Source organism: Malus domestica, chromosome 10 (genome assembly GCF_042453785.1).
Source record: "Malus domestica chromosome 10, GDT2T_hap1".
NCBI classification, from domain to species: Eukaryota; Viridiplantae; Streptophyta; class Magnoliopsida; order Rosales; family Rosaceae; genus Malus; species Malus domestica.
Window position 1 is genome coordinate 882,850 of NC_091670.1, and position 19,368 is coordinate 902,217.

The window sequence follows — 19,368 nt, forward strand, 5'->3', positions numbered from 1 at the left end:
TTCACCTGGTTGGTGGCATGAATGGCAAGTTGCCAAATGATATTAGAGCATCACCTGGTTGGTGGCAAAAAAGAGTACAGGTTGTACATTTTATCACCTGGTTGGTGGCATAAAGATGAGTTCCTTCTTCACCTAGTTGGTGGCATGAGTGGCAAGTTGCCAAATGATATTAGAGTACGGGTTGTACATTTCATCACCTGGTTGGTTGCATGAAGGAGAGTACGGGTTGTACATTTCATCACCTGGTTGGTTGCATGAAGGAGAGTACGGGTTGTACATTTCATCACCTGGTTGGTGGCATGAATGGCAAGTTGACAAATGATATTAGAGTACGGGTTGTACATTTCATCACCTGGTTGGTGAGAATAAGGGCAAGGTGTCTAGGCACATTGTAGCAAGGGTCGAATGACACAAAGTATGTTGAACCCTTTCAAAGCACAGTTGGCTTATGTATGAATGTGTTGGAATGTATGATTGAACGAATATACTGTGAAGCTGTTCGTTTATTTGTATAGTCTTGTTGACATATACTTAGACTTTGTTTCATGTTGAAAGCATTCATGTTGAAGTTTTGAACCCAAGTGTTTCATTGCTAGGAATGTAAGAGGATTAGGACCGAGTTGTCTAAATCACCTATTTATTGAATTCATGCCAAATAGTCTTCGTTACATAGGATGCCGAACGGCTGAAGCTTAACACTTGTACAATGTGAGTTTACTTGTAATAGTACTTCAAGTGATCAGCGTTCCATGGATGGCCAAGGGTCTTGTCATCGAAGCTTCTAAGCTTGTAGGAGCTAGGGCGACTGATGCCAACAACTTTAAACAGTCCATCCCAGTTTGGATTAAGTGTTCCTTCACTCGGGACTCTGTCGCAGAGTAATCTTTTCTTCAATACCCAGTCCCCCACTTTGAAAGAACGAGGTTTGACCCTTGAGTCATAGTAGTTGGAGATGTGCTACTTGTAAGCAACATTCCTCAAGAGAGCCTGGTTTCTGTGTTCCTCGACTAGATTTAAGTTGAGGGTAAGTTGTTTGTCATTTTTGCTTTGTACGTAGTTCTAGACTCGGAACGTTGCTTGCTCAAGCTCAACTAGGACAATTGCCTCTGTACCAAAGGCAAGTGAGAATGGGTTTTTCCTTTTGATGTCCGATATGAAGTGCAGTATGACCAAAGAACTTGGGGTACAAATTCTGGCTAACAACCTTTAGCCTTGTCCAAGCTGGTTTTCAAAGTTCGCTTGATTATTTTGTTGATGGCTTCAACTTGTCCATTAGACTCGGGATGAGCTGGGGAGGCAAAACATAAGTTGATGTTGAACTTAGAGCAGAACATCCTAAACTTATTGTTGTCGAACTGTCGCCCGTTGCCAGTGACTATCGCATTGGGAATGCCGAATCTACAAAGGATGTTCTTCTATACGAAGTCTTCTATTTTTGCCTCAGTAATGGTTGCTAAGGGTTTTACTTCGGCCCATTTTGTGAAGTAGTCAACTGCAACGATTGCATAGCGAACCTTGCCCTTCCCTGCCGGCATTAGGCCAATCAAATCAAGTCCCCATTGGGTGAAAGGCCAAGGGCTGATCATAGGAGTGAGCGGCTCAGGATGAGAGTGAGGAATAGTTGCGTAACATTGACACTTGAATTTTTCTCCCAATCTTGTCTTCCACTGCTAAGGCGAAGCGAGCCAAAGCATTTGCATGACTATTTGCCGCTCGAGGAATTTAGGTGATCTGGTAGTGGAAGTGCTTGAGCAACAATTGTGTTTGTGCCAAATATGCTGCCATGGAGCTATCCTTAGCGTCAAAGTTGTTGGTGACTTGGTTAACCACCAATTGGGAGTCACTGAAGATATCAATTCGTTTAACCCCAAGGTGTTTGGCCAAACGTAAGCCTGCTAGGAGGGCTTTATATTTGGCCTCATTGTTCGACGCCTTGAATTTGAAACGAAGAGCATACTCCATCGCCACTTTGTCAGGGGTCGTAAGGACTAGTTCTGCTCCACAACCTTATTGGTTGGACGAGCCATCAACATATAGACTCCATGCTGGGGCTGTTGGTTCTATTTTCTGAGCTTCCGAGGGTAATGAAACCACTTCTTTAGGCGTGGAAACAATGTCAACAGGATATGTGAAGTCGGCGATGAAGTCTGCCACTGGTTGGCCCTTCTCAGCTGGCTTTGGTTGGTAGGAGATGTCAAACTCACCCAATGCAATCGCCCATTTGATCATTCGCCCAGAAGTGTCAAGACTTTGGAGTATCTATCGAAGATGATGATTGGTAAGCACGATGATAGAGTGTGCTTGGAAGTAAGGGCGAAGTTTTTGAGCAGACATGACCAATGCTAGAGCCAATTTCTCAATGTTGAAGTATCGTGTCTCCACATCTTGTAATGTCTTGCTAGCGTAGTAGACAGGCCATTCGACATTACCATCATTTCGAATGAGAACGGAACTTACTGCTGAAGCCGATACCGACAGATAGATAATGAGAGTGTCACCAACCTCAGGTTTGGAGAGCAAAAGGGCTTTACTCATGTAGTCTTTGAGGTTCTTAAATGCCTCAGCACATTCATCAGTCCATGTAATGTACTTCTTACTTCCCTTAAGTGCTTTGAAGAAATGAGCACATCTGTCTGTGGCCTTAGAGATGAACCTAGTTAAGGCTGCCACCTTGCCAGTAAGGCTTTGGATATCTTTTGAAGTTACCGGTTCCTTCATGTCGAGGATTGCTTTGATCTTCTCGGGATTAGCCTCAATGCCTCGTTGGCTTATCATGAAGCCTAAGAATTTACCAAAGCCTATGCCTAAGGCATATTTGTTGGGGTTCAACCTCATTCGATACCTTTTCAAAATGGTGAAAGTTTCAGATAGGTTGGTGATGTGTTGGTCAGCATGTTTGCTCTTAACCAGCATATCATCAATGTAAACTTCCATGCTCTTCCCAATCTGTTCGGTGAACATTAAATTGACCAGTCTCTGATAAGTCGCTCCTGCATTCTTTAGGCCGAAAGGCATGACTTTATAGGAATATAGTCCCCTGTCAGTAGTGAAGGCTGTGTGTTCTTGGTCCGAAGGGTTCATAAGGATTTGGTTGTATCATAAGTAAGCATCCATGAAGCTCAGGAGTTCACACCCTATCGTAAAGTCTATAAGTTTGTCTATGAGAGGAAAAGGAAAGCTATCATTTGGGCATCCTTTGTTTAGGTCGGTGTAATCGACACATATTCTCCACAAAACCTTTTGGAGCAGAAGACTTTCCTTGGTCGGATTCTTCTTAACAAGGACAACATTTGCTACCTACGTTGGATAATTGACTTCATGGACGAAGCCTATGCCTTTGAATTTTTCAACTTCTGCTTTCATTGCCTCGTACCGTTCAGCGTCATAAGATTTTCGCTTCTGTCTCACTGGCTTGGTCTTGGGGTCAATACTTAAGCAATGACAGATTATATCAGGAAAGATGTCTGACATGTCCTCGTATAACCAGGCAAAGACTTCAGTGTTCTCTTGCAAAAAAGAGATCAATGTCAACCGAATGGGTGGTGACAAGGTGGTATCAATCTTCACCATGCGATCCGGATAATCTTTTGAGATAGAGACCTTCTCTAACTTTTCAGCGGGTTGTGCTTGCTGTTGCTTGACCGAAGTGTTGTAACATGATTTTGCACTAAGTTGATCTCCTCTGATATAACCATTGCCATAGGGGGTTGGAAATTTCATCAACAACATATGTGTGGATACCATGGCCTTGAGATTATTGATGCATGTGCGTCCGAAGATGACATTGTATGCCGTTGGGCAATCAACCACCAGGAAGTTAGTGGTAATGGTAGTTGTGTAAGAGCCTGTACCAATGGTGAAAGGTAAGTGTATGCTCCCCAAAGGTTGCACGATATCACCGGAGAAGCTTATCAAAGGGGAAATCGAGCGATTGAGCAAGTGTTCAGCTACATTAAGTGCCCTGAAAGCTTCAGCAAACATGATACTGACCAAAACCCCCGTGTCTACCAGGATTCGTCGTACTTCAAAGTTGGCTATGTGAGCTTCCACGATCAGTGGGTCGTTGTAAGGGTAGATGATACCTTTTTCTTCCTCAGGGTAGAAACATATTAGATCACAGTTAGACTTTTGATACTTGCCTCCCCTGATGTCTTCCACGTGAAACACTTGGTGGCCAGACCTTAAAGCTCGTTCACTATTTTTCATGGCCCTGATGGAAGATTTAGATATGGGTGTGCCACCACTTATGGAATATATCACATTCACCTGCCGTTGGTTATGGTTACCCCTTGGAGGGTGAAGGAGGAATTGATCAATTTTTCTTTCACGTGCCAAAGCTTCAATATGATCACGAAGGGTGATACACTTCTCGCCGTCATGGCCGTTATACTGGTGGTAGCAGCAAAACGTGTCAGTGTTCTTCGTGGACTTGTAATCCGGGTGCCTCGGCTTTGGCTTCGGTATCAGGTGTGCTATGCTAAGGTAAATGGCCACGCATGTAGCGTTCAAAGGTGTGTATGCCTCATACCTCAGGGTAGGGGTTATCCTGACACGTGTTTGACCCACTGTGTTGACTGCCTGGGGTCGAGGATTATCGTGGCGATACCCTTGGTTATCGCGGTAGTGTCCCTTACTCCTTTTACTAAAATGAGACTGGTGAGGATGGAAATCTTTCATTTTGCCCTGAGATTGATATGTCTGTGACTTGGCAAAGTATTAAGTAAGGCAGGGGGAGGCACTGCTAGGTCGGGGTCTTCTCATTTGGTTGGATCTGGCTTCCACTCCCTACTTGCTGATAAGGGGTGGCTGTGGGGGTTTCCCTTGATATGTCTTTGCCTCGGCGGAGGCATGATTGTAAGCCTGTGCCATCACCTCATAGTAAGTTTTCCAAGTGTTGGCATTGATCATGTACTTGAAGAAACAATCACGTAGGCCTACCGTGAAGGCCTTGAGGGCGGTCTTGTCATCTGCCTCAACGCAGCGAGAATACTCATGGCTGAAACGACCGGCATACTCTCGTAGTGACTCGTCTGGCTTCTGGCGAATAGTGTACAAGTCATCTGCAGAATGCAAGCGATCGGTCTGGAAAATGTGTTGAGAAACAAATAGTTTCCTCAATTCCTCAAATGAGTCTTCCATCTCAGGTGGAAGACGGCAATACCAGTTTAGAGCTCCGCCAGAGAGGGTGAAAGGGAAGAGAAGACATCGCTCTTCGTCGGTGTGCATCCGGTATGCCATGGTGGACTCAAAGAGGTTAAGGTGTTCAGTCGGGTCCTCATTTCCAGTATAGAGTTGCAAGCCAAGCTTCTGCTTTGTCTTTGCTTGGAGGGGGTGTCGAGGATCCTCCTTGTAAGAGGGTCAGGCCTAGGTTGGTTCCAATCAGGTATCTCAGCTTGTCGTTTGACCTTTAACTTGTTTACTTCCTTAAGAAGCTATAGAACAAGAGGGTCCTAAGTGGAGTCATGTACCACTGGAGTTTTTTTTTCGTAAATCTCCATCTCCTCTTGGAAGTAGGAAGGTTTGATCAAGAGCATGTGATTTTTCCCTGAACTCGCCGTACTGACTTTCAAGGTATGTCTGTCGAAACATCTCTGAGTCCCCTATACCTTTGTGTTTCTTTAGGACTTGTTGCCCCTTCCCCAAATTGGTAGCCGGCCTGGGACGTGGGAGAGGACTGAGTCTTTCAGAAACTCTTGGGTCATTGATTTTCGAGCTTATGTGGAGGGGATTATCTCGACGTTGCTTTAGGAAGTCTCGGCAGTCACGATAAACAGCTTTCGATCCTTCCAACCTTTCTACAATGAGGTGTCTTCCTCCACTTCTCATGCTTCAAGTCGAAGCAGTTGGGTTGAGATAAGTCTCATGTTGATCAATGTTTTGATGATTAGCTCGCTCCTCATCAGGCATACCCATGTCGGAGGAATGTGACCCTCCCTGTTGGGAGGCATCCAGATGATGGTTGATGTCCACAGGGGTAACGAGTTCGCATGTTTAAGTACGCCTAGTTTCGTGGAACATCTCAAAGAGCTTTTCATACTGCTCATGGAGGACCTCAATCTTCATTGCTATCTTGTTGTTTTGAGATTCTAGCTCATCGACTTTAGCTTGAAGAGCAACCCTCTTTCCTTCCTTCTTTCGTTGCTTCGCACTAGGTGCAAGAGGGGTGTCATTCTGTGTGCTGTGGCTTCCTTCGCTCCCCATGTTGGAAAGGGATGCTTGGTCAAAAGAGATTGTACAAATGGTGGAAACTAGCTTAACAAAGCTGAAGAGAGTGAGAATAAGTGTCATTCCCACAAACGGCTCCAAATGTTGATGCACAAAATCAGTTAGGACTTTGGTATAACAGAAAGTGTTAAGTTTGTGACCTTCGCTAGATTGCTCTGGTCATTAGTGTGGATAAGTATGTAAATGGATAGGGACAAGGAAGCAAACACAAGATGTACATGGTTCACCCAGATTGGCTACGTCCACGGAGTAGAGGAGTCCTCATTAATTGTGAAATGTTTACACAAGTACATAGGTTCAAGCTCTCCTTTAGTGAGTACTAGTGAATGATTTAGTACAAATGATATTAGGAAATATTGTGAGAGAATGATTTCTATTTATAGAAGAGAATTTCTAGTTTCATTCTGACATTGACACGTGTCGTATTGTGATTGGCTTCTGATGTTGACATGTGTCACGCTATGATTGGCTTCTGATGTCGACACGTGTCGCGCTGTGATTGACCTCCTGGTTGGAGGGAAACTCTTCTAGGTCCTTGACGGTATAACGTTGACCGGTGCTCAGTAGTTTCGAGATTGGTCAAGTATGGTACAAACAATCGATATTATCGATAATATGGCGATATTTTGACGATAATTAAGTGGATAAGTGTGAAAATATCGCCCTCTCACAGAAACAATATTATTGGCGAAATATCGCCGATAATATCGATATTTTAGACCTTGGGAGAAGTACAAGTGTGTATTATTCTCAGAATAATGTTAAAGAGATCAAATTTTTAAACTAAATTTTGTAAACCAAATGATATAATTTAAATTTTGATTAACGTGCTTAACTTCTGATTAGTCAAATTATTAGGTACGTAAATTTGATTTAAGCATAAATTTCTTACGGTATACCAAACTTCTAATCATCGTGACTGACCTGCACATGATGGCAAAACCCAACAAAGTTGAGAAAAAGAGGATCGATAAGGTTTGTTATACATATACATTCATACATATATATATACACACACACACTCTCTCTCTCTGCGTTTTTGGCATTTCTGCTTCTCCGAGGATCTAGGTGTGTATTTTCCCTTCGATTTATTTTATTTTCAATTGCTTAATTTGACATTAGGAACAACTAGGCTATGTTACTATTTTGCTTGTACGAGTTGCCTAGTCTGTATTTGCTAAAATTTTCGCATAAAACATCGAATTTATAACGAAATCGCACAAATTAGCTTCTGGGTATTACCAAAATGGCGTTATGATGAGGAAGTTAGTATATAATTTGTGATGTGTTTCCTGGAATGCATTTTTTTTCTCATGGTCACCACCTGTATGATGAAAGTCCTTTATGGAGTGCATGATAGAAAACCATCATGGAGTCGGAACAAAATAATAATAAATAAAAGAGTCAGTGCCATTGATCAATTGAATGCTGTATTCAACTGTTTTAGTTTACTAGAGATGGAATATGGAGTACTTGGAGCTAACGAAAGACATGGTGCTAAACTGAGCGCAGTGACGTTCTAGGATTCATACAGCCGACTCATTTAGTGGGATAATATTTGGTGGTTGTTGTTGTTGTTGTACAGATAGAATAACTTGAAAACAAGTATGAACAATGACGACAGTTTTTTATTTTCTATTTTGTTTGTCTCCTGTTCATTTTGTGCATTGGATTTATGATGAAAGTATCGAAGCTGGGTTCATCCATATCATGTCCGTATGGAAATGAACTATAGTATATCTGTGATCAGTATTGCAAGATGCATACGTTAGTGTTTGAGTCGTTAGTTGGATTTATTGTGCGTATTTTGAAGAGGTTGTTATGCAGAACATTGTTCTGTTTTTCTAATTCAAAACTTGGAATTTCCCTTTGTATTGGTATTTGGTTGCACATATGGAAATCAGTTTCTTATAAGAGATTGTTGAACATTGCTAGGAACCTTCTTCTATTTGTTGCGCGGTAGATTGTGTTTTACTTTTATAGCTTAAGAAATATACTAACTTGTATTGCTATGCAGCAGAAGCAACATAAGTAAAAAATTGCTATAATCTTTTCAAGTTCTTCTCAAAAGAAAATCCGGTGCCAAACAAAAGAAGACACAATGGGACCCTCCAGTGCACCAAGGCGGCTTTCTGGGATGCAGAAGCAAGTACTAAGTCTATACAGAGGGTTTCTGAGGGCAGCCCGCACAAAATCTGCTGAAGACCGGCAGCGGATTGAGTCACTTGTATCAATTGAGTTCCGCCGCAATGCAAAGGAAGTAGACCGCAAAAATTTCCTCTACATTGAGTACTTGCTGCGACGTGGTAAGAAACAGCTTGATCAGCTCAGGAGCCCCGATATTGTTGGATTATCAGCTACAAATGTCAGTTTCTCTCAAACGAAAGATCCTACGCACTGAAGTAAGAGTTTCATCTGTTCTTATTTATTTGTTGAGCCAAATGTAGGTAATGAAGGAGAAGCAATATTTGGCTGAAAGTTCTTATTGTATGCTAGTTAGAAAACTCCAAATTATGCAATCTGTATCGATTATCTTCCAAATAATGATGATACTTGATTCCTTGTAATCGCCCCAGTTCTGTTGTTTGTGTTGCTTATTATCAATAAAATTACGGAATGATTTAAGAGAAGTTACGAAGAATGTTTGATGGGAATGGTAAGCAAATATCACCTATGAAGATAGATCAACAAGGATGTTATGTTCCCTTTCATTATCAACATAATTCAAAGTTGTTAGTGTTGTCAATCTTAAAATGTCATAATAGTGCCATACTGTCATGTATAAATCTTCGTTCTTCGACATTTGGATTCGTTTATGGTAAAATGGAATTAAAGTGTAAAAAGAATCGGAATATGATTTAGTTATGCAGGACATCTAACTTCGATAGTAAAGATCATACGAATAGGAGCCCTTGGGGCTAGCTCAAGCGGTGAAGAATAGTAAAGCACGTAATGAGTTAGGTTTAGGTAGATTAGAGGTTTTGGTTCCTTCTAATGTAACCGAAAAAAATGAAAAACAACGAATTTGCCTCCCCTTTGCCCCCAGCTTAAATACTGAAGGACGCAAGACCAGCAAACAAAACCAGGTACCGAAAAAACCAAGCACCAAACATCAACCATGACAGTAGCAGAGATGAGACGACCAGAAATTGAAGCAAAGAATACTGATTGCATTACAGCTACTTTAACTGTATCGCAATTAAGCGCCACCAAGTATCTGTATCACTAATTTGATTCTTGCCCGATAGCCGGACTGATGCTCAAGCAATATCATATCGACCACTAGAAGTGAGGATGGTTGTTGACATGGTGCTCACTGCTCAAGCGATTTCTCGTTTGATCGAGGGCCGTATAATTCTCTCATGTTTCCTTATATTACAAGCAAGTAAAGAACCCATCTGTTTTCCAAATTCAGTAAATGAAAATTGTAAACAAGCTGATAATGTTTAACTCATAAAGATCTATTTAACAGAGAAAATCAAGGCAGCACCATGGATGGTGAGTTTGAGTGAGTACTAAAAGGTCCTTCTAAGAGGAAATTAATTTGAGAATATTATTCAAGTTTTACACGAAAAAAAGTAGAAAGATCGAAATAATTTGAAGTGATACATTTATTGGGCGTTAAGGAATGCCAAATTTGAAATAAAAGAAGCTCTACATATAGCTCTTACATATAGCTCTTACTGTCCCAAAACTTCTGATTGCTATTTCCTCCTATCCAATAATAAATTTACTCTGTGATCTTTACAAGAGACTGTACCGTCGCTGACTAATTACGTCAAAGAAAAATCTACAAGGACATATAACTTTGTTCATAACTAAGCACCTCATCAGACCAGCATATAACTAATTTCAAAGCTCTGCGTGCTTCCCTCCGATTAGTGCATTGCCGCGGATTGCATATTTGACGCCACGGATTGCATACTTGTCGAAGATAAGATATAGAATCGAAACTAAAGATGTTCATTCATATATTACTGTGGTGGCCAGTGGCTAGACCTTTCCATTAGATGAAGGGAGATTTCTACTAGCTTCCAAGGCCTTGGAGGAAGATTTAGTCGCCGAGTTTGTGCCTTTGGAGGGAGACGACGCAGGAGTTGGTAGCTTCTTCGGCAGCATCTGATCCCAATTAGGCAATCTTGATGCTTCTGAGAGAACAATGAATGCAAAAACGAGAGTGAAGAGCAAGCACTTTTGGCTCCAAGAAGTTGACATTTTGTTGAGAATTTGGAGTAATACCGTGGAAACTGACAGGCGCTGCTGCTTTAACTTGCAAAGATGGAAGTTGCAGCTTTAGAAGTACTGGTGGCAGCGGACACGTTGAGTAATGTATGGAGACTGCCAACTCGTGTTGCTCGAGGAAAGGGTGGCAATGGCAGACAATGGGGCATTTGATTATTCTAAAATCTGTGTGAAGCAGCTCATGTGGTTGCTCTCTTTGTGTAGAATCTGTTCGAGTGAAAAAGTACGGTTTTTAGGGTTTTTTTTATTTTTTATATATATCATTGGACCCTCCTTTTTTGGGTATAAAATTGAATTTTTCTATGTCTGGTAACAAATTCTTGTTGTCAGAGTTGTTCATAGTGGTATAATTAGTAATGCCACTTGTACAATTTGTGACCTAACAATAAAATAACTTCACCAAACTTTCCTTTGCAAATTTTATGTCCATAGGAAGCTGATATGCCTTTGCGAACTTTTCCGACCCTCGTAAGGAGATTGTAGTGGTTTCGTCACCAGCTGGTCATCTTTTTACAACAAAAACAACAACCAAGTTTTATCCCACTAAATGAGATCGATACTAGTCCTCTTTTCAAAGAAAAAAAAACTTTGCAGAATTTTATGTGTCCCCATATTATATATATGTACCAGTGCACACATATTGTATATAGATAGGGTGGAGATTTCCATTCTTTTTTTTTAAATGATGATAATAGATTAGACGAGTTAAACTACATATAAGACTTAGTCGTCAAACTACAGTAGTAGAAACTTTATTCTCTAAACCGGAACAAACTTTTTAAGCCTATGGTTGAGAAAACCCAACCTAAAATTATAGCATTATTATTTATTGTTAGTATTGAATTTCAATCATGCAAGCACGAGGGGAGAGTTTCCTTTTCCATTTTTTGAGATTACTCACAGCAAAACGAACAAGCCTAGCTACTTAAAAGTTGATGAGAAAAATTCTAAAGGAGTTCAAAGGAAGCATCTCGACACTTTTTGTATGCTATTTTGCCAACAAAAGAAATAGTTTTACAACAAAAAGTAATGGCTATCAGTGGTGTCAGTGAGATATTAGTATATTTTTATGAAAAGGGTTGTGATTAGAGCAGACCGGTTTTTTCTGCCCTCTCACTTCTCATACATTCTCATTCCCTCTTATTTTGTGAGATTACAGTTAAGCTACGTCAACATTTTATATTAATTTTTTTTATAAAAATAATGAGACAAAAAGTAATAATAATATAAAATGTTGACATAACTTAATTGTGACCCCAGGAAGGGACGAGAGTATGGAAAGTAGGAGCACAGAAGCCAGGTCCGATTAGAGCACCACATTTTCCTAGTTATAGAGGTGCATCCCTTAGTTCAAAAGTGAATTCATTCCGACAAGCACAGAAGACATGATTAAATTAATCAACTGGGTTAAAAGTTGGAATACTGTTTCCGAAATATTCTGATTTATTTTTATAGTTGTTTTCTCAAATTATATATTTTGTAATCAATTTTTGTATTTTCTTGTTAGTTTTGGATCCAATTTGTTTATTATTTTATTGTCACAACCTGTCCCGAGATGTATAGTTTCGACGATGTGAAATTACTATTTTACCCTTAGACGTTTTGTGTGACTGTGTGGGTTAAGTTTGGAAGTGAACTATTACCTTAAGTCCCTAATATTTAGAACCAATTAGGACTTAAAAGTTGTTATGGTTTTGTGATTGTTTGGAAGTCAAACAATTTTGGACTATACACACACTCCAACTCCCTCTCTCTCCATCCCGTGCACTCTTTCTCTCCTCCTTCTCGTACTATTTTTAGAACTTAAAACCTTCGAAAACCCGAGAAACCATCACCCCCAATTTGAGTATTGTTCATTTGGTCGTAATTATGGATGTTTCAGGGGATTTTAAGCTCATAGGGAGCTTTAGGACGTTCGTACGAAGCTCGGAGAAGAAAAACCAAGCAAATTGGATATCGGAAAGTCGAGTTTGGAGAGTTTAAAATTTGGCCGGAATTGTCGAGCTTTCTCAGGCGAGATCCCGTGATTTTTGGAGCTTGGAATTGGTAAGATTATGTTCTATTCGTCCTAAGCTTCAATTTGGTTCAAGTTTCATGAGTTTTGGTTAAGAATTGACGGAGATATAAGGATTTTAAGAATTTCCCAATTTCCGGCGCCAGCGACGATCGGCAGAGTTCGAAGGTAGGGGATGACGGAATATTCCTAACGGCGTTGGTTAGTTTAACGGTTTCCGTTACTATTTGACGAAATATTCCTAACGAGGTTAAGGGATTCCGTTAGAGTCCTTGCGCGTGGGCGGCACGTGAGGGCACGTGGGGTCATGAAAAATTATTCTAAAAATATGGGGATGTTCATGAGGTTGTGTAGATCATGTTGGTATATTCAAACACCCCATTTGAGCAATGTATGAGAAGTTATTAGTTAGTTTTGGTTATGTGCTTTAAATTAACGTTTTTATAGTTGTTTTGCATATAGGGGAGACTTATCCCAAGAACGAGCGCAGTCAAGGGCGACTCAGAGGCTACGACCCTTCAACATACCAGTGAGTGGGCTTTTGGTTTTCAATATATACTAATATACTTGATATTTTCCCAGAAAATGCGTTTAAATGAAAGTATGCCTTGAATGCCATGCATATAAATTTATATTTTGTATATGAATTAGTATATGATGCATAATATATAATTGTGGTGCTGTGGACGCTCAAGTAAGCCCATGTGAGTTATGAATTATGAATGTGATTAAAGTTGTGATTAATTGAGAAGCATAGAGCTCATAAACCTGCACCCCGGGTGATTGTGAATTACTAGAGATAGAGTACATGCCTGTTTATAATGTCATCTCCCGTACCATATGCTCATATTGGATCCAATTTAGGTGCACAGTCTTGTCGTACAGACCATCATAGGTGGCTCCGACTCGTAGGTGACTAGCGATTTATCGCCCAGCTATCATGAGAGCGTAGTATTGAGCATAATTATATTACACCCATTCTTGTCGTACAGACCCTTTTTGTGGTTCCGACTCGTGTGCAGTGTAGTGCTGTATAGGTCATTGTAGTGACTCCGGCTAGATTGACTAATGAGCTATTAATTCAGCCGTACAGACTTATGCAGTGGTTCCGGCTAATATGTTATTCTCACCTGAGTTACTTATACTATTTTTTATGTTTTGGCATGAAATACTTATGAATATGGTTATGTAAAGCATGATTTGAATTGAGATATTTATATATACATTTATGCATATGTTTATATTCTATTTATGGGAAAATTATACATGTTTTACGGCGAGGGGTTATGACTTTTGAGAAATGAAATGATTTTGAAAACATTTATTTTTGCTCACTCACATTTTCTGTTTTGCGCCCCTCCAAGTTTTAGGTAGACTTGCTGTTGGTGGCATACGAGGATTTCGGCGGTTTTGACATAATAAAATAATTGTAGGACATCTTCTGGTACTGTATAACTAGTACTTGTCATATTGGACTGCACCTAGACTTTCTACGCTTTGATTAGGTGTATTTACACTTGTATCTCACTCTTAGCACTTCCTGTTTATTAGTGCACATTAGTAGCTTTCAGTTTTTATTTATTCGTATAACTCTTATCTTTATTGCTTTTGCACTGTGCACATGTCTACGTTACCCTCATGTGACGGCTAGCATGCCTCGATCTTGGTCGGGGTGTGTCATTTATGTTATACATACACTTACGTATTAAAAAGCACAAGCGTATATACTAGTATACCACAAATTAATTAAATTTATACATAAACATACACCAAATATTAAGAAAAGACAATAAATTGTATGTATAAAAATTAGAGAATATTCAAAAACTTATAAAATATATGAATTTCTGAATTATATTATGAAATCTCCTAGATTACTTTGAATTTTAAATTTCCAAATATGCCAAAAATTTTGAATTTAAAAATTGTGATCTAATCTGATTTGATTCCAAAATTTTGGAACAGAAATTGGAAACATTGGTTTAGATCAAATCCTTCCAAAAACACCTCTCAAACTTAAGTAAAAAAAATTAAGTCCTGGGTGAATATGATGTAGACATTGAAATTTCGGTGAAATAAATATTGACAATTGTATTAAAATTACAACCCCCCATTCATTTCACCTACATCATACACTCACTTCACATACATCATACACTCACCTCACCTACAACACACACTCATCCCACCTACAACATCCACTTACTTCACCAAACAAATGGATGGTGGTGATTCATTCTCAAAGCCTATAAATAGGCTTTTCCATCAAGCAATAGGGAGGATTTTACATACATTCTCTCTACTCCCAAATTGGAAGAGAATTCACATCACACCAAAGCCTTGAAGCCTCGAAACTCTAAAGCTCTCAAGCAAATCCCGAAGAACCAAGAAAGCCCTATTCGTTCTTCGTCAAAATCCTCCTTCAAGATCAAGCCCCAACGTCCCTTGAAGAAACTTCCACTAATTCAAGATCAAGCCCCGACGGCCCTTGAAGAAAGTGTTCATCATTCATCATACGTTCATCCTAAAGATCAAGCCCCGACGGCCCTTTGGATCAACAACATCAAATCTACCCATTACAAAGATAAAATCAGAGGCTAAATTTGTAGAAGAGATTGTAACCTTTAAATCATTAATACAAATATTATTTTGTACACGTGTTCTTGTCTTGTTCATCGCAGGAATTCACGTGTTTACAAATTTGGCACGCCCGGTGGGATCTTTCTCTACCTCTCATCTCTATCTTTGAATCCGCAAAAAGCACAAATGGCATCAAAGAAGGCTCAAGTTGTTCTCGCAACCAATGCAAGGAATAAGAACGTCATCACTTCGGGCGTCACAACTCGAAGCAAGGCAAGAGCTATTTCCGCCGCCTCTTCTACCCCTGCATCAACTCCGCCGAAGGAACAAAAGCACCCGAGGCACGAACCTGTGATCACCTTGGCCTCGCTAAGGGCGCCAAGGGAGGAAAGCCCAAGGAAGTACTCTGGTTCCATGCTTTCCGATGCCGACTTAAGCGGCAGCTCAGCCATGCAAGTCATGACCACTGGAGCGACTTCAATCAATGAGCAACTGGCTCATATGAATGAAGTGATCGCAAGGCTAACACGGATTATGGAAGAAAAAGACACGTAAATCGCCGCACTCGTCAACCAACTAGATGCAAAGCCCGACGTGAAAGTCGAGCAAGGGGATGATCCAGTAAAGAAGGAAAACGACGAAGATGAGGAGCCTCATGTGGAGAAAGTCGAAGAAAAGCTAAAGCTAGACCAATCAGCGGCACACATGGGATCTCTCTCTATCCAGCATCTGCAGGAGATGATCGTCAGCACCATCAAAGCACAGTACAAAGGAAGCTCACATGACTCCGTACTATACTCAAAACCCTACTCCAAGAAAATTGACGCTTTGAAGATGCCGAAGGGTTATCAGCCACCAAAGTTCATGTAGTTCGATGGAAAGGGAAACCCGAAGCAACATGTCACCCATTTCATTGAAACCTGCAACAATGCTAGAACAGAGGGAGACTACCTCGTCAAGCAGTTCGTGCGCTCACTGAAAGGCAACACCTTTGACTGGTATACCGACCTCGAGCCTGAATCTGTCAACAGTTGGGATCAGCTAGAGAGGGAGTTCCTCAACCGCTTCTACAACATCCACTGCACTGTAAGCATGCTGGAGAGATGAACTTGTCGTCGACTACATCAATAAATGGCGTTTGTTAAGTCTGGATTGCAAAGATCGGCTTTCTGAAACCTCTACCATTGAGATGTGCATTCAAGGTATGCACTGGGGGTTACATTACATCCTGTAAGGCATAAAACCAAGAACGTTCGAGAAGCTGGCAACTCGTTCCCACGACATGGAGCTAAGTATTGCCAATCACGGAAAGAAAGAGTCGATCACCGACTTTAAGAAGGATAAGGTGTTCTCCCCAAATGTAGACAAAACTGGAAAGAAGCCCCCTAAGGAAGCATTCACCGTCAACACTGCGCCCAAGATCTCCTCTAAAATCTAAGCAAATGAGATAAAGAGAAGCGAGCCTCCTCGCACCCAAGACAGGCACAAAAGCACCTTGAGGGAATTAGAGCAGAAGGTGTACCCTTTTCCTGACTCAGACATGAAGGCAATGTTAGACGACTTGCTGGAAAAGAAGGTAATCGAGCTACCCGAATGCAAGCGGCATGAAGAGATGAATCGCGTAAACGATCCTAAATATTGCAAGTACCATCGAATCGTGAGCCATCATGTTGGTAAGTGCTTCGTCCTCAAAGAACTTATCATGAAGCTAGCGCAACAAGGGCAAATCGAGCTCGACCTTGAAGACACGGCAGCAACACATACTACTACAATTGCATTTGGATCCTTCGATCCCGTGCCTCTCCAAGCGACACCTGACTATTCCTATCAATGCTCAAGTTGCACGATACCTTCTGCGCAACCATCGCCGGGGGCAAACGAACAAGATGCATATACCGATGATCAAGAAGGATAGACATTGATGACCTACAAAAAAACAAGGAAACCAAAACCACAAGCCACAAGACCAAAGGTGGAACAAGGGAGAAAGCATCGTCGCCGCAACAGTAGGAAGCCCAAAAGAAACGTAAAAGCTGTTAAGCCAACGTATGCTGGGGAATCTGTGGAGCAAAAGCCACGCATTCCTATCTCCTTGCACGAGTACTTCCCGAAGGACTTCTTCCAACAGTGCATTATCGCTGCATGTCACATGGTCGAAGTAGAAATGGAAGAGCCCTTAAAAGGCAAAGTTATCGTCACTGAGGGAGAAAAAATTCTCACGCTCGTAAAAGGTCTGCCAACACACTTTAGCATCGAGGAAGCACTACGATTACCAAAGAAGATGCGAAGAACACTGGCAGCAGTCTTAGCAAGTCCTGACGATCACGAAGTGCAAGAAAGCAAGAACGAAGGCTTAAAGCTTCGGCCACATGAATGTGCCACATGTTGTGCCGTCGAGGATGCAATCCACTTCACTGACGAAGACTTGCTACTAGGATCCAAGCCTCATAACCGTTATCTCTTCGTCTCTGGGTATGTAAGGGAGCACAAACCCAACCGCATGCTTGTGGATGGTGAATCAGCCCTAAACATCATGCCAAAGTTAACAATGACTACAATCGGCATCAAGGCGGATGATCTGTCCCTAAGTTGTCTACTAATCCAAGGTTTTAATCAAGGAAGACAAAGAGCGATGGGCATGATCCGAGTGGAAATGACTATTGGTGAACTCAAGTCCCCACGTGATTGATGCAAGAACTTCCTACGGCTTGCTCTTAGGAAGACCTTGGATCCATGGGAATGGAGTAGTACCGTCCACCCTTCACCAATGCTTAAAATTCTACCGAGAAGGAGTGAAGGTGATCTCTGGCGACACTAAACCATTCACCGGAGCCGAATCACATTTCGCAAACGCCAAGTTCTACATGGATGAAGACATGGTGCCCAAAGCTCTTCCAAAAGAGTTCAAATCCACGGGCAAAGCAACACCTAAAAAGCAGGAGTGGCAAGCCATGCCCAAGAAGCAAGAAGAAAAAGTTATGCCGTCTTTAAGCAAGAACGATGATGAGCTTGCTAAACCTGCAACAACCAAAGAGAGCAGGACGCCCTCAAATGGACCAAACACACCCGTCTTCCGATACATCCCAATGTCGAGAAGAAAGAATGGTCAATCTCTGTTCGAAACTGGAGCAAGCAAGGCCGATGCACAGCGGCACATGGATAATGTAAAGTTGCTCAAGAAGAATGCAGCTTTGCCTCTGACACAGCTAGGCGACACTAAGGTTGCAAGATTACCACAAGGCTTCGTAAAACCTCTACTAAATGGGGTGGAACCAAGCTTTCTCCCAACCAATAGGACCGAAGAAGTTTTTGATCCAAACGCCTACAAACTCATGTCGAAAGCTGGGTACGACTTTACTTCTTCTTCAAATCCTGGAAAGAAGGTTTTAAACACCGTCAACAATAAAGAACGTGACCTCACCGAGACTCAAAAGAAGTTGAAGAAGCATGGTTACAGAGTTAACAACAACAAAGCTGGACTTGGCTTCACACCAAATGCACCCGTGAAGATTTCAAGCAAAGCGAAAAATGCTAGCACTCAACACATCAGTGTGAGCATTGAACAAGATCAAGCGGAGCCTAAATCCGCCCCTCGGACGTTAGTCTTCGAGAGGATGAATCGTTCAAGACCCAGAATTTCAGCACTTAATCGCATTGGTGGTTAAAACCAACCTCCGTCTTCAAGAGGCTTAACATGCCAACATCCCAAAGCTCCGTTTTTGAAAGGTTGTCAAAGCCTAAGAAGCAAAGCAACACGGCCAGTTTTCCTCCTCATCGGTCAGCTTTGGACAGACTTGAAGAAACCAAGAAGCCTTCTAGAAAGAGGAAGACAACGCCAAATGAAGAAAAGCTAGACAGTCTAGCAGGAAAAAACGATGTTCAAAGCTTGATTCTTTCAAGGATGAAGCGCCAAGCAACTTTGGAGGTTGACACAAAAGGACCACTAAAGGTAAAGAGACGCACCATCATCTACACCGGCCAATCTTCATGCCAACAAACCCAAGAGGACGGCATTGAAGAGGAAGCCCAAGAAGACAAAGAAGATGAAATCCCGAAAGAAGACGTCACTTCCGACTCTGTCAACTCAAAATCTTCACCTCAATCGCTAGGGGCATGCTCCAAAACCATGCCAGTCAAGCCGAGTGAAGTTGAAGGATGGACTCATGTCACTCCGAAGAAACTGCACAAGAAGCATATGTCTTCTCCACAAGTGCACCAATCGGTAAAGGGGCAAAGCAGCTTTCGCCAACCTCCAAAGCAATGTGAAAGTGTTGAAGATAAGGAAATTTCGACACAAAGATCGACCA

The 19,368-nt window shown here is 41.4% G+C and overlaps 1 protein-coding gene across 4 annotated transcripts; it reads left to right on the plus strand.

Annotated features, from left to right (window-relative positions):
- The first annotated feature begins 7,072 nt into the window (after positions 1-7,072).
- On the plus strand, positions 7,073-8,855 carry LOC103434703 (succinate dehydrogenase assembly factor 1, mitochondrial). 4 transcript variants are annotated; one of them, XM_008373049.4, is made up of 2 exons: positions 7,073-7,200; positions 8,246-8,855. In XM_008373049.4, exon 2 carries the CDS (start codon positions 8,327-8,329, stop codon positions 8,624-8,626), a length of 300 nt encoding a protein of 99 aa, XP_008371271.1. In that variant the 5' UTR covers positions 7,073-7,200; positions 8,246-8,326; the 3' UTR covers positions 8,627-8,855. The 4 variants fall into 4 exon arrangements, with proteins under 4 accessions (XP_008371271.1, XP_008371272.1, XP_070662906.1 ...); XM_008373050.4 differs by having other exon boundaries at positions 7,092-7,200; positions 8,243-8,855; XM_070806805.1 differs by having other exon boundaries at positions 7,157-7,293.
- Positions 8,856-19,368: the final 10,513 nt, after the last annotated feature.

Coding starts and splice junctions, on each gene's coding strand:
- LOC103434703 (XM_008373049.4), top strand. CDS start 8,327: ATGGGACCCTCCAGTGCACCAAGGCGGCTTTCTGGGATGCAGAAGCAA.